General features: G+C 33.9%; 2 protein-coding genes and 1 long non-coding RNA gene across 4 annotated transcripts; 1 reads left to right on the forward strand and 2 right to left on the reverse strand.

The window, feature by feature from the left end:
- The first annotated feature begins 1,085 nt into the window (after positions 1 to 1,085).
- Positions 1,086 to 6,618, forward strand: LOC103454258 (probable plastid-lipid-associated protein 13, chloroplastic). Of its 2 annotated transcripts, none has more exons than XM_008393850.4 (7): positions 1,086 to 1,538; positions 2,146 to 2,267; positions 2,353 to 2,436; positions 2,580 to 2,676; positions 3,258 to 3,474; positions 5,020 to 5,072; positions 6,293 to 6,618. In XM_008393850.4, exons 1-7 carry the CDS (start codon positions 1,257 to 1,259, stop codon positions 6,377 to 6,379), a joined length of 942 nt encoding a protein of 313 aa, XP_008392072.3. In that variant the 5' UTR covers positions 1,086 to 1,256; the 3' UTR covers positions 6,380 to 6,618. The 2 variants fall into 2 exon arrangements, with proteins under 2 accessions (XP_008392072.3, XP_008392074.3); XM_008393852.4 differs by having other exon boundaries at positions 1,126 to 1,538; positions 3,258 to 3,478.
- A 4,823-nt stretch (positions 6,619 to 11,441) lies between these two features.
- Positions 11,442 to 12,488, reverse strand: LOC103454259 (VQ motif-containing protein 17). The gene has a single exon (XM_008393853.4). It carries the CDS (start codon positions 12,292 to 12,294, stop codon positions 11,770 to 11,772), a length of 525 nt encoding a protein of 174 aa, XP_008392075.1. The 5' UTR covers positions 12,295 to 12,488; the 3' UTR covers positions 11,442 to 11,769.
- Positions 12,489 to 25,263: 12,775 nt separating this feature from the next.
- LOC108175325 (uncharacterized) lies at positions 25,264 to 25,795 on the reverse strand. Its single transcript, XR_001792218.3, has 3 exons — positions 25,672 to 25,795; positions 25,451 to 25,567; positions 25,264 to 25,344 (listed from the first exon to the last, which is right to left on the reverse strand). It is a non-coding gene; the product is annotated as an uncharacterized lncRNA (long non-coding RNA).
- Between the last annotated feature and the right edge of the window lie 541 nt (positions 25,796 to 26,336).

Consider the following 26,336-nt stretch of genomic DNA (forward strand, 5'->3'; position numbering starts at 1 on the left):
GGAACACTATAAATTCGTCGAGAAGGCTGCACAACTTATATGACTACATTGTTCCTTGTTTGTACCATATTATATTAGCCTTGTAACCATCAAGTGTCAGTCAACTAGGAATCCTCAATAAGAATCCTTACTTAGGCACCCATGCTTCCTCCAACTTGAAACCCACTTGCTCAAGGACACGTGGCAACACTACAACAACGTTCCTAAAATTTCACATCGACCATGGACAAGAGTAGGCAACTCTCCTCACCTATAAAAGACCTCTCCCACATTAAGGACTCTTGGCTCTTAGGACCCCTAATCCAGGCTTAGTCCTCTACTTATGTTTAAATCCTTGTATAATTTAAATAATATATTATTAATGAAAACTTCTCTACCCCATGGACATAGCTCAACAAAGGGTGAATCACATAGGTATCGTGTCGAATCCTCTACCCTTATCTTTTTACATATCATCATTATGTAGTGACCTAAATACTCTTGCATAGGTTACTTTAACACATTTATGTTGACTCAAAATCCACCCAATTTGTTCATCAACATGATTGAATTATTAAGTAAATTGTAATAATGGTCTCTCAACTTTAACTCAATTGGAGCAATGATCCCTTAACTAAAAATCCATTAGAATTGGTCTCTCAACTCATCAAAACGTGTAGCTATAGTCCATCAACTAAAAATTCATTACCAATGGTCCCTTAACTTTAATCTAACTGGAGAAATAGTCTCTCAACGTTAACCCAATTGGAGAAATGATTCATCAACTGTAACCCAATTGTAGCAATGGTTCTTCCAACATAACTCATTTTGACAAAATTTTGACAAAGTTGACGAAAAAGACCATTGCTACACGTTTTAATGAGTTGAGGGACCAATAGTAATGAATTTTTAGTTAAGTGACCATTGCTCCAATTTGATTAAAATTGAAGGACCATTGCTACAATTTATCCTGAATTATTTCTCAAACTAAATTACATATTAATAAATACATATAAATAATTTCCTATATAATATATTGTGGTGAAAAAATTGAAAGTAAATTGACATCATATTTCTCATTGGAGCACATTTATGACATCACTGTAGAATTACCTTATTTTTCCAATGACGAAAGTACCCTCAGAGACACACGAGCTTTCCCACTTCCCACTTCCGTCGCAGCCGTCAACCACCCACCTGTCTCTCCTCTCTCCCGACGATTCAAAACAGTACACTTCTCCTCTTTCAGCTCTTCCCCTAGGGTTTCTCTCTCTCCAATGGCGTCCGTGCAGAGCCGCCTCTCTGCGTTTTCTTCCATAACCTCGTGCTATTCGACTTCGTCTTCTTCGCCGTCGTCGGCCTTCTCTTCCACCGCCACCACTGCACTCGTTTCCGTCGGTACGTCGCCGCAGTGTCGCCGGAAATGCTACAGAGACGGGAGAATTCGCTTCCAGCGGTCCGTATGCCGAGCGATGGTTCAGCAGGCCGTTCCCGGAGCTACTGCTGCCTATGCTAAGGAAATGGAGAGGCTTTCCGCTAAAGAATCGCTTCTTCTCGCCGTGAGTCTCTGCAATTTTAATCTTCTTTTTTTTTTCATATATAATCTGTTAATTAGGAGAGAAGTCTTTAGCTCTTTGCACTAATTGGTTGTTTAGGAAGTGGTCATGGCGGAATAATGGCAAATGTAAGGCACTGTTTTGTTGCTATTTTTAGATTATACTCCTCAACACAAAATTTGCTTTCTCCATAGCTGAAAAAGCACCTTTCGAAATTCAAATTACAAAAGTGATAAAAGTATTAAAATTTAAGTTGTTCGAATCCTGACAATATAGCTCCATTCAATATATCTAGAAATTATATGTTTTGATTTCGCGAATTTTTGGACTTGTTAATGCATTAGTGCAAATGTCTTGTTATAGAACTTTTCAATTTATCAGTCAAACTCTTAAAAGTTAAAGTAGAGCTCCGCTTGTGCACTTGGGTCGTTACGATTATGCAAACCCATTTCTCGATTCAATAGAAGTCCAAAGAGGTGAGGTAAATAGGTTCCCATCCCAAATAACGAGAGATAGGTAAAAAAGCCATACGATTTACATGTTTCTAGCGACTCACATGGCATCATCGAATGATACTGTCATGGGTTAATGTTGACACCTTGTGTTTCAGTTTAAGGATGCTGGGGGCTTTGAGGCTTTAGTCACTGGGAAGACAACAGACATGGAGCGGATTGATGTGAATGAGAGGATAACTGCTTTGGAGCGGGTCAATCCAACACCACGTCCTACAACGTGAGCGCACATCTGAACAGTGCATTACCGCATTTTTTCCTTTTTGGTTTGGATGAGATGGTCACTTGTTTGTTCAGCTACCCAGGTCGCCTTTTTTGGAAGGACGATGGAATTTCGAGTGGTTTGGATCTGGAAGCCCAGGTCTTTTTGCTGCCAGATTTTTGTTTGAGTAAGTGCTGCACGCGTTTATCGATTCCATTGTTTGATTGGTTCAGAAAACCTTCTTGGTTTTGGTATATAATTAGTTTGAAGTTTGAATTAAAAGGTAGCTTACTGTATTGATGCAATTAATCAATTTCTCTATTGGTGCAGGAGGTTTCCTTCAACTTTGGCTAGTTTGAGAAAAATGCAGGTGGTCATCAAGGATGGGAATGCAATGATTACGGCAAAATTGAAAGTGTTGAACTCGGTATTTATTTTTTCTTTAAAAGTTCTCAGACCATTGTATACTTTCAATTATATGATGAAGCACTCAGGATAATTACTGCACTTGTCACATATCCATGTCAATTCACAGCTCTAGCACAATTTTAAGGACATTGAACTTACATGAGTCATATTTATGCTGTAACAACAGTGTATGTTTCGGGCAAGTTGGTCGTGTTTGCATCAGAACCTTGGATTGCATGTGCAATTTGTTTAGGTACTACATCACAAGACGAGCCGGTAAATCTGTGTAAACCAAAGTTTGCAACTTTTTTCCATCCTTTTTCCTGGAAACTTAGGAAAAGTAGCAATTTTAGCAATTCTTTCCATCTAATTAAAATCATGTTATATGATTGTTAGATGCAAATGAAAGTGAGAAAGGGAGAGAGAAAGAAGTACAAATTTTAGTCTGCTAGTATTTTTTAAGATAAGAAATAGTCAATACATACTTTTGATTTAGGTATGATGATACCTATCATTTCTTCTATTTGTCTGTTCTCTTTGAATTTTGATATAATTTTTCTTCTGAGCATTCACTATGCAACTCATGCTGGTGCTGTGCAGATAGAAAGCAAATTTACTCTGTCAACCAAGTTAACTGTGGAGGGGCCAGTTCGAATGAAAGAGCAATATGTTGAGGGGGTTCTTGAGATGCCAACAGTTATTGAAGAGACAATACCAGACCAGCTAAAAGGTGCACTTGGTCAGGCTGTAAACACAGTGCAACAACTTCCTCTGCCTATTAGGGATGCCTTTTCCAGTGGGCTGAAAGTTCCTTTACGTAAGTACGATGCTTTTCTTAGCCAGTTATCTTCTTTATCTTAATTGCATAGTTGAATCTCTAGCTCCAGTAAACTCCTTTAAACATATTGTCTGAATAATATCTGCTATGTTGTGGGCTTGTAATACACAAGGAAACAGTACTGGTATATGAAATCATGGATAACCAAATATTGGGATAGAAGATGCTTGCGAATTTCTTTGCAATCTATGAAATTTGAAGTACTCCAATCAACTCCTTTAAATGCATAGTCAGAAGAATATGTGCTCTTTTGTTGTCTGGTACAATTTAATAAGACAGTATATGAATGTTTGAAACTGACTATTTGGATAAAGATGCTAAGATGCTTGGGAATTCTCTTTGCCTATGAGTCCTACCCCTCCCTGCATGTTAATTTTAGCATGTGCTACTATGTTATAAACTTATAAGTACTTAAGGTTCTCTACCTTACCATTTGCAACACTTGTGCTCTATTTGGCATTGCTGTAATCAGCTGTTGTCTCCTTTCTGTAAATCCAAGGGTACCAATATTCTTCCTTGGGGTACTAGTTGACACTTGGTCAAAATCAAATTTCTGAAAATGGTGTTGCCGTTAGGTTTTTAATTTATTTCATTTTTTATAAATATACCAAAAGTTATAAATTTAGAAATGAGATTCTTGTTGATCTTTCTTTTTATAATAGAAGTTTTCCCTTTATTTCTCTGTTAATTGATTTAGATGGGGTTAGGAGAGCTATAACATTTGCTTTCCTTGGACGATGAGCTTCTTTTTCTTCCTTCTCAAAATGATTAATACCTAAGTCTCAAGGGGAACAGTCATCGATGGTAAATATGGTAGTGGTATGATATCTTGAAGGAGACTTTCTATTTGTAAATGTAAGTCTCTCATGTTACTCTCTGTCGGTTAGAATGTTTTTTGTTGTTTTTCTTAAATACTAAAGTGCTCTAATGCATGGCCCATAACCAGATTCTTTTGATTGAGATTCAAACATTGTGGCATCAACTGCTGCAGATATTTTGTTTTGTTCAGTGAACACTTTTTCCACTCGGATGCATTTCATCTTGCATGCAGTTTTCAAATTGTTGTCTTCTTTCCCCTCTTTCTTTTTCCTTTCTTGCATGCTTGATCTGTTTGCAACCTAGAATCTAGAATGTTAAGGGGCTGTTTGGTATCCTTCTTGGATCCAATTTGGTTTTCAAGAACTGACGAATGTAGCTAAATTACTTTGTACTTATGAGTTTCAAAAACAAAAAAATTGGATCCAATAACCCTTGTTTAATTTTGTAGTAGCTTATGTTGCACCTTGCTATTGCTCAATCCAATAACCCTCATCCAATTTTTCCTAATCTCATCTTTTACGCCTCTATGCTAGCCTAGTTCTATAAAGTGTTTATGTGCTCTTGTGTTATTTGTATTAGTATATGCCGCTCCCTGCTAATGCTCCATCCAATATGATAAAATAAAGCATTTCCCATACTGATTTATCTCTATGTTCACCCGGTTCTCATATGAATCCATGCTAATCATTTTCTTTCTGCCTGCAGCTGGATCTTTCGAGAGACTCTTCATGATCTCCTATCTTGATACGGAGATACTTGTAAGCATTATACTGAGTATTAATTTTGCGATTCAGCTTCAATTTGTTTCACATGTGATGTACTTCGTAAAAAATATGGCTCCCTATCTCACTTATGATTAATAGAATTGCATAACCACATGAAAAATAATTAATCTTCTTAGTTTAAAATATCAAAACTTGGTGGAACTTAAAACAGGTGGTTAGTTTATGTTATAAATAGTTTAAAATATATCTAAATTAATGTTAAAATATCTTGCATGGGGAAGTTAATTTATAGAGGAAGATAAAGTTTTTCCCTTTTCTTGGTGGCATCTGGAATAAATTTTCCTTTCCTTGCCATGGGAAAGAATTGAGACTCCTCTAAGCTTTCTAAAAGTATTTAATCTGGTGCATTTTCATGTGTGTACTAGAAAGTTTTCTACATTTTAAAATACATTTGTAAAGAGCGTGAAACTTGTAGATGCATGAATCATGATGTATGCTTTTTCTTTAGGTAAAATATGTATGACGTATTCAGAATCATCGTTTATCACTAGATAGCGACCTTGGCTATTCCATTAGTCTGTTGATTGTGCATGAATATTATTATCAAAGTCAATGGCAATGCCTTTTTCTGAGCTTTATTATTGTATTTCGTGATTATCTTAGATTTAATAAGAGATGAAAGAAGTTTAAATTTGCTCCCTTTATCCTTGACCATTTTGCTAACCTTAGAATTTAAGTGTAGTTTAGAATTAGTTTAGTTGTAACGGTGAATTTTAGAGGTTTACCTCTGAAATTTCAACTCTTTTCACTGTTTTTATATGGACGGTCCCTGGATATTGCTATATATCAATCTTACTTAGCATGTAAGACTTTCTGACTTTTAAGAGTCTACATCGACAGACGAATAATTGAATACTATTTCCACAAACCCTCGCGCACAAGTTTAGGAGAGTCAAAATTAGACATTTGAATTTTGAGTGATTTACCTCATCCAACAGCTTCGCTCATACGATTTATGGTCGATGCACCAAGTGAGAGGAGTGATGCATAGGTTAGGGGCTATTAGCGGTACACTGTTCATTACTCATAATTGTAGGTGGAAAAAAAATTTGGTATGAGTAATGCATATGCATTAGAAACATTTTCCCTCGTCATCACCATACAAGATCGTTTTAATGTTCGATATATTGAAGTTGCTGTGTAGCGCGATATACCTTATCACGTTTTGAATTCTGCAACTGGGTTTGATACAGATAATACGAGATGCTGCTGGAGTTCCTGAAGTGCTTACAAGGTTGGAGTCCCCGCTGGAAGAAGGCGTTATAGAGTATGAAAGCTAAAAGGTACCTTATGTAAAGGAACTCAATTTTTATATGTTTTTCCTACATATTTCAAGTAAAACAACTTCTATACTTTACCACTTCCTCTCTTAGTATTTCCTTGTTACCTCCCGAAATTCTTCCAAATAATCGGCGATGAGGTATGAAAATTAGGTGCAATGTTTATGTCTCTGTAAAATACTAAAATTGAAGTCAATGGACCAAAAGCCGAGTCTGGTTTGGTTTGTTGTCCCCTGCAAGTCTTGAGCATTTTTAATGTGTTTTAATTATTCTCGTGATTGATTAGGGATGGATAAGAAGAGGGATAATATTTGTGAATTAAAGGTTGGTGTCAAGTGTGAAAATGTTTGACTAAATTGCTCCCCGCTGTTTGACTAAGATGTGCTATCTGCCGTCATGCTAATTTCAAATCAAGAGGTTCGCAGCCTCTCAAGCTTGACCTTATATTAACTGGAAGGGCATTCCAATTTTTTATTTGGGAAATGAAGAAAACTGGAGTGCGAAAATTACTAACCTTTTCTATTGGTTTGTTTACTAATTTCATTTTCCTTGTCGACATCATATTATTTTGTTTGAATTTCTAACACCTTCATCGGATATCGATTTTAAGTCGTTTTTCATTAGAGCAACTTCACTGTTGCTTATTGCCTTGGGGATGGGTAGCTCAATCCACTCTTCCCTTTCCCAAAACACTGCAGCCCACTAGGGCAGTTAGACTCAAGGCGAGCCCAAAGGAAAAGGCAGGCAGTAATTGTCTAGCCTAGCGCTTTGCCTATGCGCCATCATTAGTCTCAATTTAAATTATTAAAAAATTATAAAAATTATTAAAAAAAAACTAATTAAAAATATAAAACATTATAATTATTTTTCTCTATAAATACCTAACCCTAACCATGTCCTTCCAATCTATACTACATTTCATTATTGGTCTCTATACTACATTTCATTATTTTCAAATACTTTTAAACAATTTTTTATTTTTATTCGAAATAAAGTTATCTTTTATTATTTTATAAAATAAAAAATACTAATGTTTTAATACGAATTGCCTTGGCTATTCAATTTAGAGGTGGAGATGCATTTGGTCAATTATTGTTCAATTAAAGGAATTGAGTTGCCTATTGCCCATGGGGGTCTTCTTAAACTGAAAGTGCTCTTAGGGTTCAGAGTTTCCCTCCCCAAGCTACTTTAGCCTCGATTTTTCATATTTGTCTCCTTTCGGACTCAATCAAATACATCGACCGGAAGAACATAGATAAAAATTAGATGGTAACAAAAATGTAAAAACATATTTTATGGATAGTGGGAATGAAACACAATATTCGGGCGTAACAGTAAATGTTCTTTACTACTTGAGAAATATCAATGAGTTTGTTGCTTAAGTATTTAAGAGCATTTATTGTTATACACGATGCCCTATATTTGACCTCACCTCCCTTGTAACTACTTGGCAGAGGGAGGAATTAAACAAAAAGGGGAGGAATTATAACTACTTTGCAGAGGGAGGAATCAAACACAAAAGGGAGGAAATGAACACAACACATCTTGTCGTAAAGACTCTCTAACTACTTAAAAATTGTGGAAATTAATATGTATTATGGCATGGATGAGTCAGAGGCGAATGTACATTACGACCAAGGTGGTCTTAGGACTACGCGGAGTTCAGAAAATATATATATGAAAGTCTTCTGAGAATTCTACAGTTGCTTAGTACGGGTTTCTTTTGTGCCTACAAAATGTTTGATGTAATGTCTGCTAGGCATATCTTTATAGGTTGTGATGCACTCAAATTATCTCGATATCACTCATCAAATCGCTTCGGCATTGTTTGTTGACATGTACATGATATAGTTTGACTGACAACAACAAACACACCAAGTATTAGACGAAATGCCTTAGTGTATAAGTTAAAAATTCTTTTTGCGAGCTTCATGCTTTATCAAATCCAAGAATACTTGTACTTTAACACAGCGAAAATCCAAATCATGAATCTGCCACTTAAATAAGTCATTATCTTAGAGGTGTACGGTCGTTGTAAGATGACACTGTTAAAAGCATAGGATAGGCGCAAATGGTGGTTTGAGTAATCCCAGTCGCACCTGTCATCTTAATTATTTAGGTTCGATAAATAATATATTTAATATGTCACAATTTGCAAATAAAAAAATTCACCAAAAATTCTAACTTTTTCCAGTATAAACTTTTAATGTAAACTTTTTTTTTTAACAAACAATTTCATATACACTAAAAGAGAGACGGTGGGCTTAAACTCACAATAGGCTAACAATAATATGGTTCAAATTCATTTTTGGTAAGAATCGAACCTAAAACCTTTCACTTACAAATAAAGAGGAATACCACTAACCAATAGTAATAAATTACAACTCTTAATATAAACTTAAAATTGGGTTTGTTTTTTCCTTATAATTTAAGAAGTAATTTTGCAGGTAGCTCTTGGTGATGGTACAAACTGGTATTTATTCTAGGGGTGTAATTTAATGATTCGCTCTCTTTCAAAGATTATTCATGCACAAAACCAGTTATGTGAGTACTTTCGTTTAACTTTTTATTTTAAAGGGGGACAACTAGTGGCGAACTACGGTTATTCACCTATTCTAGACCCACAGGAGACCAGTTGGGCATAGCATCCTAGTCATGACCACGATCAAGCAGATTCACAACTTACAAAATATTAAACCCAAAACCTCTCGTTTTTTTTAGGGAGCTGCTGTGCGCAGCACAGGATCACTTGTCGTGATTTACTTGTTTAGCCATTTGACTATTTGCATTTTCATTTTAACTTTATTTAACCAAGTGTGTTGTTTTTACATTTATAGACAATCAAACCATATAAGATATTAATGATTTGTAAGAACGACCTTTAAAATAGAACCTAAAATATAAATGGTCCCCATCTAAGAACTTTAGTCTGGAGTAACCGTAAGAAGGAAGCCCCTTTGTAAAATAAGGACATTGTTGACAAAGAGTAGCTTGATATATCAATATATTACCACATACATATAAACATATATTGTCTGTACACATGAGATATTATATGCAATAGTGTTACAAAATAGACATAAAACATAAATAATCATTCAACACTACTCTTACACTAATTTATACTAGCATATGGGCACATACAAAGTGTGTGTGAAAATTTTTTATTTTTATTTTTTGAAATAGAAGGAGAGAGGAAGAGAGTGATAGAGAATGTGGGAGTGGGAAGCTTTTTTATTTATTTTATATTTTTAATTAGAGATATATTAGGATTACATGTATGTGAGACTTTGAAAAAAATACAGCAAAATTTGGTTGTGTGAAATTACATTTCTGCCCCATATTTATTATTCATGTTTTGTTTTAATTAGAGGGTTAAACTGGTAATTTCATAGAATTTTGGTTGACAATGAGTGTTTTATTAATTAGTAGAGATAAGCGCTTCATTTTTAAATTATTAAAACTACATATTAGTTGCTTTTAAAGATTTAAGTAAAAAAATTCCTATCATTTTGGTGCCACATGTCTCATAATATTTTTTTTTTCTAAAATTTTTCACGTTAAAAAAAAAACTATTTATTTATTTAGTGAAACTAACCATCCTATAATCTAGTTTTTTTTCAGTCACACTAGAAAAAACATGATTAAGAACAATATAAATATATCATTCATAAACAAATATAAATGTACCAATATAATCGAACCATTAAAATTGTGTCTGAAACAAAACATAGCAAAAATGGAAATAAATGTACAGATCAACAATCGTGTATAAAATCAAACGTACCAAAGTTGAAATTAAACGTACCAATCAACAATATGTATAAAAGCAAACATGCCAATTAATATATTAGATTATCAAAACGTATCAACACGACCTAATTAAATTGAAAGAAAATATTAACCAACCGTACAAGTTGGAAAAAAAAACAGGAAAAAAAAAAGAACACCCATGTATTATGTATTTGAAAAACTTACCCACCAGATATAGTTGAATCTTTAAATTAAGGAAGGGATGAGATTCCATAAATATAGCAATTAATTAATTAATATTATTGAGGGAATTTTTGACATAAAAATTAATTTAATATGAATTGAAAAGCCCTTTAATCAAAATGAAAGCACTTTAATATACATTTAGAAACTAACAAATGTTTAAGGGGTGTGATATCCACACACCACTTTTTACTTCTTACACATCTTTTTAATTTTCGGCCGTTAGATCGGATGAATTGAAGAAAATCAAAGGACAAAAATCAACAAGGGTGTGTGAGAAGTAAAAAGGGGTGTGTGGATAGCACACCCCATGTTTAATCAACCACTTAATGCTACGGTTTAGTGATATTCTTCTTCACTTATAAGTGAGAGATCTTAGGTTCGCTTCTCGCAAAAGATAAATTTAAACCATATTATTGCTAACTCATAGTGAGGCTAAGCTCACTCCCTCTCTCTTAGTGTAGATAATATTATATGTTCATAAAATAAAAATAAAAATGTTTAATTAAGAAAAGTTTAAGAGAATTTCATATTGTGCTATAAAAAATAGGAAAACTAATGAAAATAGCTTAAAATTTTTTAATTTTAACTATAAGGTCAAAAAAATGGGTAAAGTGAATAGTACCAGGATTGACTTTTTAGTATAAAAATGTGATTTTTCGTTAAAATGAACAGTACCGGAAGCTTTTCGCTAAAGTTACCTAAAAAAATTAGAAGTTTCTCCGAAGGACTAACCATAAGTTAACTTAGGAGTATATCTGCACTTAATTTCCAAGAGACGGCTTGTGCTAATTAATCAGGAAAAAAATAATTAATTGCAACAATACTCTTGCAAGAAAAGTAATACATTTATTTATCAATCCCTATAATTTTCAGCACGTTGTTTTTAATAATTCTGGTTTTCCCAAACCCTAATCATCCACCTAGACGAACAGGTGGTCCCACATACATAAGACAAGTAGCAAATCCCACATCCAAAAACAACGAGACAAAATAATAATAAAAAAATAAAATAAAAAAACCACAGCTAAATGTTAATTATTCAATTCAAAAACTCAAAAACAAATAAATAATTTCTAAGTAATATCATAACTTTCTGCTTCTTCCAAAGGGAATGCAACTGGAAATATCTCTGCAGAAAAACAGATGATATCTCAAATGCAATGTTATTTACACAAGAAATAGAGAGAGATGAAAGCAACATAAAAATTGAAAAATTGAAAGACAGATGGATAGACAAAGTAATTTCACTAGAATTAAGTTAAACCTTAAAACCCTCTAAAATCGCAAGAAAGTTAAACAAAATATTTCAGACTACTCTGATCAAAACCACACATCTTTTTTTCATTTTTTTGGGGTGAGAATTCCACAGAAAATATTGATTGTTTGACCTTCTAGACAAGTTGGGTTCCTTCAAAACCATGCAGGAGGTGAGAATTTGGAGCATCCAAAATGGGCAGCAAAGGAAATTCACCACCAAATTCCTGAATAAACCCCTCCAAGTCGGCAAATCTGTCAAGAAACCCACCAGAGTTTTCTGCATTCCACATCAGCCCTTCTTCTCCCTTAACCCTGTCTCTCGATTGGTCCACAAATCCCCTGCACCCAGCTCTCATCTTGTCAGCCATGATCAATGCATTCTTTTTGCTGGGTTTGGGTTCTTCTTTGCTAGGTATGCTTGTTGGGTTTTCCTTGATGTTCCTCTTGTTGCTGCAGCCGCCGTTTTCCGATGGTTTTCCAGTGAGTCTCTGAACCAGCTCCCTGAAGTTTGCCACGTCAGTCTTGATGATCTCTGGGGCAAATATGTGAATAATTCGGATTTTGGGCTTTGATTTTGATATTATCTGTGAGTCTCTGTGGATTGCTGGAAAGTTTGAGCAGAAAGTATGCTTCTTGGTTAGCGTCTGAGCCTCCTCCATGGGAAATGCCTAGAGAGAGAGAGAGAGAAGTTGGGAGAGATGGGGAGATTGAGGAAGTTGGTGTAAATATATTAATTTGTTTAAAATCATGGAGAAGGTGAGGCTTATATTAGAAGGGGTGTTAATAGTTAATTAATTTAAATCAGGAGGACAAATTGGAAAGAAAAAAAAAAAGAAATGAGAGGGGAGAAAAAAGGCTGGCTTTGGGAGGGAGGGGTTGGATGAATCCTCTTGTGGCGAAATGTTAAAGAGTCAATAGAGTAATTAATTGAACTCAATGGTCCCTATTTCCCAATTGGGATTTTTTAATAATTTTGTATGTGTATATAAGTATATTATATATTATGTTTTGTGGAAGATGTGTAAACCTGTATAATGTATTTTAATTTTTTATCATACTTGACGTGCCCAAAAACATCCCCATTTTCCATTCAACTAGTAACTAATTAGCCAATTGCAAAATTGCAATGCATGTAGTTTTGTTAATTAAGGTTGAATCACGCCCACAAGGGTTGGTTCAGTTGGTAATGATGTACTTGTGGTTAACCTCCAATCAAGTTCCCTCCCCTCTGCTAGTAGTTCTCATTAGCGCACGATCTATAATTTCCTACGTAAATCCATACCGATGGCAGCTGATAGTTCAGTGTCACGCGTAAGTCCTTCTGACTTAAGGTTGTGAGTTTGCTCTAACGCTGGTGTTAAGATTAGCAAATCTCCCTCTAAACTTTTTCTTACCAAAAAATTAAGGCTGAATCACTTAATACGTTATTTAGACACACAAAATCAACACACTTTCATAAAATTTGCATTCAATGTTAAATTTTTAGACCAAAAATTACACGCTTTTGTTATTTTAGTCATCTGAATTAGGAGTAAGAATAATCCAGTTTGGTTTAGTTTAATTCGAGATTGAGGTAAGAAATCAAGCCCCAAATTCAGTACCTTTTTATTTATTTTGATTCTTTTTAATTTTTTAGGCTAATCAAAATTAAATCATTTTTTGTGTTTCATTGTGTAAAACTTGCGTTTACACACTTCAAATTCTATAGCCATGTGAATGCGACACAAATTTATACGTGAAGGTCGAAACAAACATAAAGTATTTTCACTTCTTATAATCTTATGAAACCAAAACTATCAACCTAACAATCTTAATTACAAATTTCAACGACCCAACATTGCATATTCATTTATTCTAAAACTTTCAATTCTCAAACATTGTAATAAAAATTCAACATTCCATCAAAGTAACAATCTAACAAGACTAGCTACGAAGATCCAAGTGGCACAAAATAATAAAATTCATGTAGTCGGTTTGGTTTGCTTTAGGAAGTTTTGAATAGGTTAAATCAAACCAAATTAACCTTAAGTATATATCTAATATCACTATATCGTAGTTCTAGTGGCCAAAGTTTTAATATACAAATTTACTTTTATGTGGAAAAAGTTAAGGTCGGGGTTGAAATGGTATCAACCATTCACTTATCCTCTCCATATCCATATGGGTAAATTGGTAATTATGCCATTATGCATGAATATGGATCATAACATAAAACAGTGTAGGTTGAAGAAAAACAATGTCATGGGTTCATGGCTTGCACACAAACGTACGACAGCGGTACCTAATCCCGCGTTTACAACTGCAGGCCAATGCTCCCAAGACCTAAAACTTGCTATAAGAAGTGAACAAGCATATTTTTTAGATTATATATAGCAATCATATTAAATTGTATACAATCCAGCAAAGCATATGCTGCAATAGTTGAGTGCATGATGCATGTATAGCTGGGTAGAATCGAAGAAAACAGTTTAATTAGCTGTGTATATATACAGTTTTTCTATGCCGCAGTTAACGCACTTGCGGAACAATAACAATATATTATATGCCATATATTGACAACTTTAACCTCACGATATCCATAGTATCAACTATCAACAGTAATGATGACACACAGATAACAATATCGAACACATATTCGCATTTTCTTTGAACATGGCTAATTGTAATCTAAGAAATATATATCTCTCTCTAGATATCGAAATTTCAAGTAGAGTAATATAATATTTCCCATTAACTTTAGAGCATCTCCAAGAGATGCTGAAAACAATCAAATCTCTATTTTAAAGAGTAAAAAATTAAAAAAAAATTAACCTCCAAGAGATGTTGTAAAGGAGTATAAAAAAAATAAATAAATAAACTCAACAGTGGTCCCGAAATTTCTTTTAGTGGAGGCATCCCGAAAATCAACTAAGAAAACCTTATTATAGTATGACTGATACTTAATATGATAATAGGGATGCTTTCAAATGATGATACAATTCCATGTTACAAAAATTTCAGCATAGTAGTGGAAAGTGAAAAGTGGTGAGAAAAATATTAATACAATATTAATACATGATAGGCAGTAGAGGAGTTTTTCAGTTTGAATGACAGAATAAGAGCACTTTTACTCATATAATATTTGACATGGAGTACAAGTGGTATGAATGTATGTTGGATATTAGATACATATATTTTCTTCGAAGATAACCTTCATTGGCTCCGTCCATGGGTGGACTCTTGAGCAAGGTGAAAATGAATAAAGAGAAGGTTGCTTTAGAAAATGAGTGGGTTGAGTTTGACTTTTTAATAATAAAATATTCAAAATTTGATAAAATTAAAATATAAAGTGTTGTTAGAGATAAAAATTAATCTGAGTAGCTAAAATAGTTTTATGATACTATTACTTTGGAGATGCTATTACTACAAGTGGTATTAGATGAGAGTAAACACAGATCATAAGTTCATATCATGCAGGTAACTAAGGAAAGTAAAGATCATATTAATTTTAAGCTACCTCATCCAAAAGTTTGACAATAATTAAACTAGTTAATTTGGAGACGATATCTATTTTGATAAGGTCAACACTATTTCCATCATGTTCAAATCAATCTACACTCAGCCCATATATATATATATATATATATGAGATGTGGTCCTTAATTATGAATATTTTTTTATTGAAGTCTTGTTGGTTTTTAATTTTTGATCGAGGTAATTAAAATTAATGTGATAATTTATTTCTACGTACATTACTATATTTTTTAAATTAAAAATTAGAAATTTTAGTTGTTTATATAAATGAGATTTTAAATAAAAAAAAAACATAATTTGTGGGATTAAAAATATTAAAATATAAATATACTATTGTGTGTGTGTGTGTGTGTGTGTAAACATGGGTATATTCATCAAAATATACTATTGTGTGTGTAACCATATTTAATATTACAATATATAATATATTAGTTTACTTAATCTCACTACCCAAAATAGTGAGATATGTGATATGTTATATTATAAAACCGTAGTAACGTGAACGTTTGTTAAATATTGGTCCATGTTGAGTACTCTAACAATGGAAGATTATTTACGTGAGAGAATCTTATCTTTCATGGGGTTTGAGGTATATCTCACTTGCTAACTTGCAAAACCGACTTGGATGTGGACATCTCCTTTACCAATAATTTGTCTATACGCTTTTCACCTCATAGCTACAAACAGAGTACCATGCCCGGTTCTAAGTATTGCCACTGCTCACTTATGGAACTTTCAATCACAAATTACATGTATGCAAAACTCAAATAAACTCATTTTTAACTCTCAATTACAACATATTCGTTTCATTATATAACATGTTGAATACGAAAGCCATATACGATAAATCATTTTGGTTTTTGTAGAGCGAACCGAAATCCCTGCTAAGAAGTGTCGATAATTCTACTAGGTGATGAAGGTCATATAAAGAAAATGTTTAGGTGAGAATTTGGCTCAGTAGTGTGGTCACATGGCATATGACTGTGTTCGTGGCAGAAATTTCCGTGGGGGATGCTTCCTGGCCGACGAGCACACAGCTCCCCGAGAGGTCGGCGCCGGTTGATGCTTTCTGTCGGGCTTCTGCTTTACTGGCGGGCTTGTCGGGCAAAACCTGTCGAGCAAGGCTTGTCGGGCAAGGCTGAAAGAGAATGACAGAGTTAACTTTGAAAGGTGCCTTTGTGGGGCCTTAGGTGTAGGCCTTGAGACTCACAATCAAGATTAACTTTTAGTGTTCAGGCGTGCCATTGCCATCTTCAGCATGGCAGATGTAGAACGGATGTTTGAGTTAATTGTATATATTCGAGAGATTATATTAGTTATTGACAGGTGCCTTTGTGAGGCCTTAGGTGTAGGCCTTGAGGCTTCCCATAAATAACTAACTTAGTACTCGAACACATAGGTTCCTTTTCTTGGTTATATGAGTCTTGTAACCATCATACTTCTGATTACCTGAGCCCAAAGAGCAGAATGAATCCAAATGGGTGCCTTTGTGGGGCCTTGAATAGGCCTTGAGGCTTCCCATCAGAACTCCTTCTATACTCAATATTCTCGCCCAAGAAATAGGATGAATCCAAATAGGTGCCTTTGTGGGGCCTTGAATAGGCCTTGAGGCTTCCCATCAGAATTCATCCCATACTCGAACGTTATATGGTAATCATAATATAACAGAAATAAAACTAAGTGATAGGTCGATTACTTGCGCCTCAAGTAACTTCGGACTTCTTGTTATCAAAGCTTGTCGTGGATGGGTTAAGTCCACATCAGGTTCTTGTTTATGCCTTGAGGCCAAAGACTTTTTAGAGTGATCAAATCTTATATGCCCGAGGGCTTAAAACTTAGATCTGGCTTGAACTGTGAAGACATATTCAAATCGGATTCAAATGCTGAGAGAGAGTCTTTTAATAGCCATATTACTAGAAATAACTTGGATACAACTTGTAGTATACAACATATTGCTAGGCTAATGAATGAAAAGACAAAAACAAAGAGGGTCGGGTAAGGCTGATCGTCTTGCAACTTCCTATCTTTGTGGTTTATTAGAAAGATTTGGGAGCTTAGAACAGTGGTTGGGAGGTGAGTTTACAGAAAGAAATCGATACTACAACAAGAGTTGAACAGGGTAGCAGAGTTATTACAATAAGGTTTATCCCGAAAGGAATGAAGGCTTGGGCTGACTACAGCTTCGTTTTAAAGGCAAATCTGGCTTTGAGCAGAGTTTGTGCTTGTTGTTGTTTGTTTGAGTGTTCTTGACTCTGACTTTTCTTTCTCCTTTTATAGACACCTTGGCTTGGCATCCTGTAGCAACAATCTTGCCCGAATGCAGTTTGAAGGATAGTGACTCATCAGCTATTTACTTGTACTGCCACCATAAAGTACTTTTAGGCTGATTAGATGGCTGGTCTATACCACTTGGCCCTTGGGTAGGTGAGCAAGTGGTGCAAATGATCTGCACCTAGTTGGGAAAGGCCTTTTCTGCCTTCTAGACTTGGGCTATGCTTCGGGCTTCTCCTTCTCTTTTTCGGCCAACTCCCTTCTAAGCCCAAAGTTTAAGTTTTAACCCAAACAAACTGCTTGCAGAGTAACTGGTGCAACTGCCATGAAGCTTTAGCTTAAAATTTTTGACCTTTTTACACGATCATACATGCAGGAAAGGAAGTCACGCTAATGAGAACGCAACCCTAAAATGGATAGTGATGATTATTAATTGGTAACTTTACAGAAATAATTTTTCTGTGTGCGACTTCTCAATATTAACAAATACAAAATACGCAAATATTTCCGTGATTAAAATTAAATTAGAAGTAAAATTCATAGATCATTACTATAATTAAGCATTTTTCTTATATAGGTCGGTCTATTTTCCAAAAGAATTTAGTGGGGCAAATTTACAATGTATAGTAGTGTGCATGAACTCCATTGTATGTTATTTCATTAAAGAAAATAATAAAATATTTGTGTGGGACTACGATTTATCAGCCCCAGAGTGAGGCGGATCGAAATATGCATACTTCAGAAGTCGAGTCATGGACTTGACAGTGTTCGCCGAAGAGCTGAATAAACGGAGCAATGATGCCACCATCATCCTGCTCAGGAATCATTGGCGAAGTTTGACGACTTTAGTGAGATTGATGCTTATTCTGCAAGATATGGAAACCTAATTCAGCAAGGAATCAGCAGGTTTCCTATAATCTTTGAGTTCTTACAATCTAAGTATTGGCGTGCGCCGTAAGTAATCACACTATTAAGAGGATGCAATATCTATCCCTATATATCCTCTGAGAGTCTCTCAGTTTAATAAGGATTCTACTATCCTAAAAGGTCATCCTTCGACTGGTATAAATACACACTACTATGGTTCATCTCTAATAAAACAATTATTGCACTTATTCTTACCTGCTGCTTGAGTCTCATATTGCTTACTAACTTGACCATTGGAGAGCCTTTGACAATACACTCCCGGTCTTTGGCTTGCTCACGGTTGTTTGCTCTTTTACAGGTTACTTGAATTTATGCATCACCACTTTTTATGTCGGTGGACGAATTTGATTCTAACATTTGTACATATACACATTACTTACGGGCTTTCAATCTGTGCTCTCTACGCAAAATAACGTTGTCACCTGAAACTGACACTAAACACAAACCTTTGCGTCTATAAATCAAAATACATAGTTTTTGAGTTCATATATATGCACGAGAGATCTCTCATTCATCAATGATTTAATTAAGAATTTGTTCCATAAGAATAAAAATTAAGAAATTAAGAATTTTATTATAGCTTTATATTTTTTCGGGTGGAAAGCATGATAAATGATTTGCTTATTTTCAATTGTGTCTTTTAGAACTCCATTTTGATCTCATTTTGCTTCGTATAATTCAAAAGTCACGACTTTACTCATTGAAACTCAAAATTCGCTTCACTTTGACTTATAGGCTCTCTTTTGCCCCTAAAACTTATAGGTCGCCCTGTGAAATATATGTGGGACCGAATACTCAATAAGACTATGCACATGTGCAATAAATTTGATTATAAATATTTGTAATGCATTAACATTCAACAATAAAAGAATATTAAGTTTAAAAGAAATTGAAGAGATGAAAAAAAAATAAAAAAATTTGATTAGTCTGACGCATCTAATCAAACTCACATAAGAAATTAATAGATCAAAAGCACTATGAAGTGAATTTTGAGTTTTATAGAGTCGACTTTTGTGTTTTCGAGGCAAAATATAAAATCGTTACAGTGGCAAAGTGGAGCGAATTTTGAGTTTCAATAAGTAAAATTACGACTTTTGAGTTATAAGGAGCAAAGTGAAATTAAATCAAGTTCTAGGGGCATAACTAAAAATAAGCCTAAATAATTTGGAATGGAAGCCGGTAGATAAAACATGTTTATAAAAATTAGCATATGCCTACACACTTTGTGTGTGTGAATATTTTTTATTTTATTTTTTAAATGGGAAGGAAAAATGAGAAAGAACATGGGGATGGAAAGAGAGATTTTAATTAAAAAAAAGCAAATTTTGATTTTATGAAATTACTTTATTGACTATTAATTTTGTAATAGAAGATTAAATAGTTTTTTTTATCGTATTTTAATTTACAAAGAAAATTATATTAATAAATAATTCAGATGTATACGATATTTGAGTGTACGGGTAAAGATCTTCCGTTATGATTCAGAGTATCATAACCGTCGGATGTGCACGTGATGGACTGACATTCATGATGATGGTGTATGCGTCATCTGAGCACACGAGTCCCGTGCGTGCCGGCTTGGGCCGGCCCACGGCCCAACTCATAGGCAAGATATGGTACACTCACAGCGAAGACTCAATCTCAATTACCACGTGGCGACGTGCGTGCCGTGGCTGTTTCCGAAGCGGGAGCCAATCCAACGAGTGAGAAAGTGCGAGGCCACTCTTTTGAATTTTGACCCTTTTTTATAAATTTTGGCGTCCTCGTTCATTAGGTTAAAATTAGGACTTGGGTTGCACGATCAACTGCCCTCTTCTCTGTGAGGCTTAGCTGGATGATCCTGTTCGTCGATCGTATCAAAATTTTCCCAACATACGTTCAGCATGCAGAGCGAATCCAGGAATCATCGAGTAGGGGATTGAATTTAAAAAGGTGCAAGATTAAAAAAATGTAGACAACCATATTTTTTAGATAGTAGATAACATTGAAGTCATTCGTAATTTCAATAAAAACAAGTTACAATTGTTTCTGACATTGATTTATCAACCAAAAACATAGCTTTAGCCTTTACAAGATGATGTCGTCATTTCAATAAATCTTCATACGGTTATGTGCATTTAAAAAAAAAAATTGTATGATTTCCTCTTGACAATACGTAACACGCTTTTAAAATTGTAGTAACACTCACCACCTAATTAGGGTGATTAGTAAATTCAAACTCTAATCTATTAAATTATGACCAATAGCATCCTATATACCTTATATTCTAGGTAACCAACTTTTTTGTGGCTATATATATAACATGTTCCTTCTCCACCAAGAACTATAGCGTGGCCGTTTGGCAGATGACACTGATGGTGGAACATACCCCTAGTCAATTTTTTTACACAATATGTACAACCTTAATTATATGCATGCTTGCAGTGAAAGAAAGAAAAACAACAAATATGGAAATATGGTCAAGTGTCTGTACGTGTGTGTGTGTGTGTGTGTGTGTAGCTGTCATTCATACTGGCTTTGCATAAGACAATATTGTTGTTGTAAATTTTGGCATATATAATGACTGTATATGTATAAATTCAATTTGAAATAAAGGAGTTCTTCCATGTGCTCATGAGTCTGAATCTCACATGCACATGCCTGATTTCATCTTACGGCGTGAATTCTGAGAGTGCATAGTGTATATATATGGAATATGATACTATTAATGCACTGTTAATTTTCTTATTTCCGCCAATATTATACGGAAAAGGATGATCACACGGTTTTTCCTTGTTACACATTCTTGATTGATTCTGTTGATTGTTTTTATTTGATTTTTCTAATTTAATGGCTATAAATAAAAAAAAGATACACATGTAGACAGAAAAGGGGTATATAGTAACTTCTGAGACTAGAGACTTCCTACCAAGGTAATTTGATTGAAGCCCTAGGTTTTTAATTAATATTATTTGGCTCCAATGATTTGTAAGAGAATGAACAGCTGAGCGATCTTCAAACTTAATGGCTAAACAATGCTTATGAATGGCTAAAAGATCTTCAAATTGAATGAAATTTTGCAAATATGATCTTTAGATGATGTAAAAGAAATGAATAGTTTTGATTATGATGTTCATACACTAAAGATACGTTAATCATAAGTGGAGGGAGGGGTTGCGAAAGAGAACAAGTAGGTTCTCCCATAGAGGAACACAAGCATTATCCTAAGTTAAAACCCAACACTTTCTTACCTTAATAAAGATAGAAATAGCCTAATGTTTTATCAATATGAAGAAACTACTGGTAGTTTAAATGGATCTAAACAACTTGCATGTAATGCGAACAAGCAAAAGCTACATACATTCTCATAATTATATACTCAGACCCTGATATAGCTATTGCCTGTTGGCCTGCGACTTCAAATTTTCAAGCAAAAGTTACATAGGTTCTGAAAATTTGTACAATTTGGGAAAGTATATTGTTTTTGCTCTTTTGATTGACAAGTAGCTTTAAAGAACCATATGCATGCAATAGTATCACAATTTTCTTTTTCAATGTTCTATAGGATGATATTATTTTTCAGAAGTATATATGTTGGCGGACAAACATATGGCTTAATGATGTTCTAATCTTTTGCTAGAATAATCTCTTAATGATGTTCTAACATACAGACGGTTCGGATCTTTGAACTCATTACTGTTTGAACTCCTTAAAAACGTGTAACCTAAATTGTGTAAAATGAGTGTGCCATGAATCTACCCCCATTCCATGTGTCTATTTTAATTATTTTACTTCGTTTCTTTTTGTGTGTCGTGTGTCAATAGTCATCGACTAATTGAGTAAAGAAGTATTGCATTCACACAGTAAACCTTTTGCATTGTCTGTCTGTTATCAGTTGCTTTCATGGTCGATTTGTGGTCCTGCAGGATTTCACTTCTCTGATTACCCAAATGTTCTCGTCGAGGCAAATCCTTCACATGCATGGCAGCATCTCTCCTGTGAAATGTGGTCTTTGAGATTTCGGGAATCCTATACGAAATTTATAAAAATACCATTTTTCTTAAGATAGTTTTCCGAAAAAACGTAGAACAATGGGTTAATACTCGAGAAAATAACTAAAATCAAAATAAACTTTAGGACTCACTAATTGTAAGTTTATAAATGTTATTAAATAACAAGTAAAAAGAGCTACAAATATATTCTTCACTAAATAATAAAAAACAATTCAATCTTAAGCAACCAAACAAGAGCAAAAGCTTCAAAACTCTAACTTCAAATTTTTGCTTGAATATATAATATTTTTATATAATAATAAAATTGAAAAAAAAATTCATTTTTAGGGTGTTATTACCAAATATCTCATTATGCACTCCAAATTTGTATATTTAGAAAGAAAGAAATTTTACACTAATAAAGAGTGCACAATGAGATTTATCGTGCTAATAAAAGCAAAATTTTAATATACATCACTATTACATATAAAAATTAGATAACAAATTTTTTTTATGGCCTCTTTAAATTTGGCCCCTGCGATTGTACATTTCACTCCCACCTCTAGATAGGCAAATGCAATTACCTTTGACATATATAGAATATGCTACAGCTTAATTATATGGCATAGTTAGGAAGTTATTATAACTAATTAGGGTTTAGGGTAAAAATAGGATACAAATATATATATAGAGGACTCTTTGAGATTGAGATTTTATGTTAACAATTTGATTCAATTTTATATTGGGATACTTAAAAAATATAAAAAATAAAATAAAGAGGGGAACAACGGGTGGCAAGCCACAATCACTCCTTATGGGCCCGGAAAGGCTATGGCGAATTTCACCCTACTCGTGGCCACAGTCAAGCAGACTTGTATATTGGGATACTTTTGAAGATATTATGTAGGCTTAGGGTTTTCTTTTAAGAATTTGATTCATAATTAGGTCTTTATATACATAGCTCTTGTAATTCAGTGGATGAGAATGAAGTGTTGACAATATGTAGTCGTTTTATTATGCAGTCATCTTAGCAATCTGAAGTATTCTATGTTCCTTTAGAGCAAGTCCACCCATTTTAGGAGGCAATGGCAACAAAATTGTTCTTACTATTCACTATGAACAGTAATTGCTCTTGTGCAAGTCCACACACTTGTAAGGGGTGAGGGCAAGCACCATCCACAAATAAATATTTTCAATTTTTTATGGTTGCAAGTTTGTTCCACAAAAATAAAATGATTGTCTAATTTCAATAATATATTTCATATACAACGAATGAAGAAGATGGTTGGGTATTTATAAAAAAAAATTTTAAAAAATGTATATTTTTGGGTACTTTTTTTTAATTTTTTATGTTAAAATAATAATAGCCGTTGAATTTCAAAATTATTTACATTGGATGCCCCATATTGCTCCATGTGGCATGTATTTTTTTTTTTTTTACCATTGAAAATCCAATAGTCCAAATCAAATGACTGTTGAAAATCCAACGGCTCAACTTGGAGGGAAAATGAGCGATTTGGCTTTGGGCTATGCCGTGGTGGCCTCACTCACTCAATTCCTGTAGCCAACAGGCGCAAGCCCATGCAGAAGTTGCAGGGGTAGCTAAAAAATGTCCTTCATTTTTTGCACCGGTAGACCACCTTTTTGGGGGCTAAGGACAATTCAATCCAGTTGCCCTATCAATTGGATTACCGAGGGACTTGCTATTATGTCAAAACAAGAATCAAAATTGCAATTAGTTTTCTCTTCTTTTCACTTTCTTGGATTTGTTAACACAATTTGAAGAAATATGGAACATTCATGTCTAGAAACTACTCTTTTAGTCCTTTCCCCGAAAGAGAAAAAAAAATACTTGTATAGTTCTTAACCATTAGAGTACGTAAACACCTATTTTTAAAGGGTAATGCTAGGGATACTAAATTTATAAATCAAATCTGTAACCAAATGATGAAGTTGTAGATGATTGGACTATTACTTAAGTGTCGATTAACGTGCTTATTATGCAAAATCCGACAGAAAATGGATGCAGTGGCGGATATAATAAGCGACATAATTGCCAGCGTCAGGAAATGAATTTTTCGACAAAAAATACTCTAAAACCGACAGAACTTGTGTCGGATATAACCAACATAAAGTAAATAAAGAATAAATAAGATGATTTTTCTGTCGGATATAACCGATAGAAAATATATATAACTGACAGAACTTGTGTCGGTTATAACCGACAATAAATATTAATAAAAAATTACTAAAGCATTGTTCTGTCGGTTAAAACCGACATCAAATATATTAATAATAAAAAAAAAGGACATTAGAGCAGAACCCTTTTTCTCGTTGACCATTCTTCTCCCCTTCTACTCAAAATCAGAATCTGCAGAAAAACAGAAGAGAAAAGCCAACCTTCTTCCCAACACAACACAACAATCCATCAAAAAAAAAAAACAACAGAGAAAACAAAAACCTCTCATACAATGGACAAAAACAAAGGAAAACAGAAACAACAATCAACCCTAAAAACAGAAACCTTCTTCCTCATCTTGACTTGTCATCACTTTTTCTCTCTAGATGGTTCAGTCCCAGATTCCTATATAAAGAGACTCGTCATCGGAACTCATTGATACACCGGATATCTCCCCAAAGAAATCAATCTCTTGCCGCACTTTGTAATCTACCTCTGCTATATATATGCACAAAATATGCAGGTTCCGCGACTACCATAAACCGACCATCTGATGAAATTGAACAGTACTTCGTTAAAGTTCCCAAATGCAAACACATCATTCAAAATACGCACTCAAATGCAAACACAGAGCAACACATTTCAACTAATATCAATAGATTTAAGGTAAGAATAGAATACATGTTTCCTTTTAAATGAAAATCCACTTGTGAGCTTCCATAACTTTAAAAGTTCAGTTGAAAAAGAAAAAGAAAGGAAGTAAATACCTGCAGCACTTCCTTCTGTCGAGAGGCTTTCCACTACCGAAATTGTTCTGCTTCTTGTTTTATGCTTTGTTGCAGTTGAACCTATTATTTAAAAAAAAAAAATATATATATATATATATATAATATCAGTAGATGCAGAGAAAATATTAGCCTTAATAGGAAAAAAATATGACTGATGAGTTTAAACCTTCTGTGCCTTTATAGACTGGATTTCATCTTGCAGCCGCTTTGCTGCTTCATCACTTTTTTGTTTTTGCTTCAAAAGTTGAACCTGGCTCTATTGTTTCTTCTTAAGATCCAAAATCTGGTATAAAAACATCGAAAAAGACACCACAATTGGATTACAAAGAAGTCCACTGCTTATCCAAAGAGAAATAGCGATCCAGTCGTAAGAAGAAATATGGTTACCTGTCCCTCAAGTGCCTTTAACTTCTGGGTATGAACATCTTGAAACTTTTGTGGTTGTCCATCACCAGCAGAAAGATTTTCAACTTCACCGAGCAAACGGTCCCTATCTTGTTGCAGTACGAAACAAGAACAAACTTGAATATCGGTTCCCTCAATAATAAGACCATCAAGTATAAATGTTCATTAATGTCGGTTATAACCAACATAAACATTTTTAAAATACAAACCGTCAAAAAATTTTCACCTACTGTCGGTTATAACCGACAGAAAAAAATATGGACGCCAAAATACCCCCAAAATTCTCTTCCAAAATTTTAAATTCCCTCCCAAAATTTTACCCCCCCCCCCCCAAAAATTTTGGTACGATTTTAAAAAATAAAATAATAATTGTTTGGTTAAATGGGAAAATTTAAATTCACATTCTTATTTTTGTTAATCCATCGATTAAACTCCTATTTTCAATTTTTTATTAAGGTCCTTGAGGATTAATAACATCATTAATTATTTAAATAATAAAATATTTTTATTTTTAAATATATTCCTTTAGTGTTAAAAATGTTATAATTAGTATATTTATATTTATGGCTAAATTTTTTATTATATATTTTTATTTTTAGTTTGTACCTATTTTTCATTTGCAAATATTTTTTAATTTGTACCAATTT

The sequence above is a fragment of the Malus domestica genome, chromosome 14 (genome assembly GCF_042453785.1).
Source record: "Malus domestica chromosome 14, GDT2T_hap1".
In the NCBI taxonomy this organism is placed as follows: Eukaryota; Viridiplantae; Streptophyta; class Magnoliopsida; order Rosales; family Rosaceae; genus Malus; species Malus domestica.

Excerpts from the sequence above, each read along its gene's own strand:
- LOC103454258 (XM_008393850.4), top strand. The coding sequence starts at position 1,257 with ATGGCGTCCGTGCAGAGCCGCCTCTCTGCGTTTTCTTCCATAACCTCG. Across the intron at positions 2,437-2,579 it reads GCTGCCAGATTTTTGTTTGA|GAGGTTTCCTTCAACTTTGG; the intron begins GTAAGTGCTGCA and ends CTATTGGTGCAG. Across the intron at positions 3,475-5,019 it reads TGGGCTGAAAGTTCCTTTAC|CTGGATCTTTCGAGAGACTC; the intron begins GTAAGTACGATG and ends TTCTGCCTGCAG.
- LOC103454259 (XM_008393853.4), bottom strand. The coding sequence starts at position 12,294 with ATGGAGGAGGCTCAGACGCTAACCAAGAAGCATACTTTCTGCTCAAAC.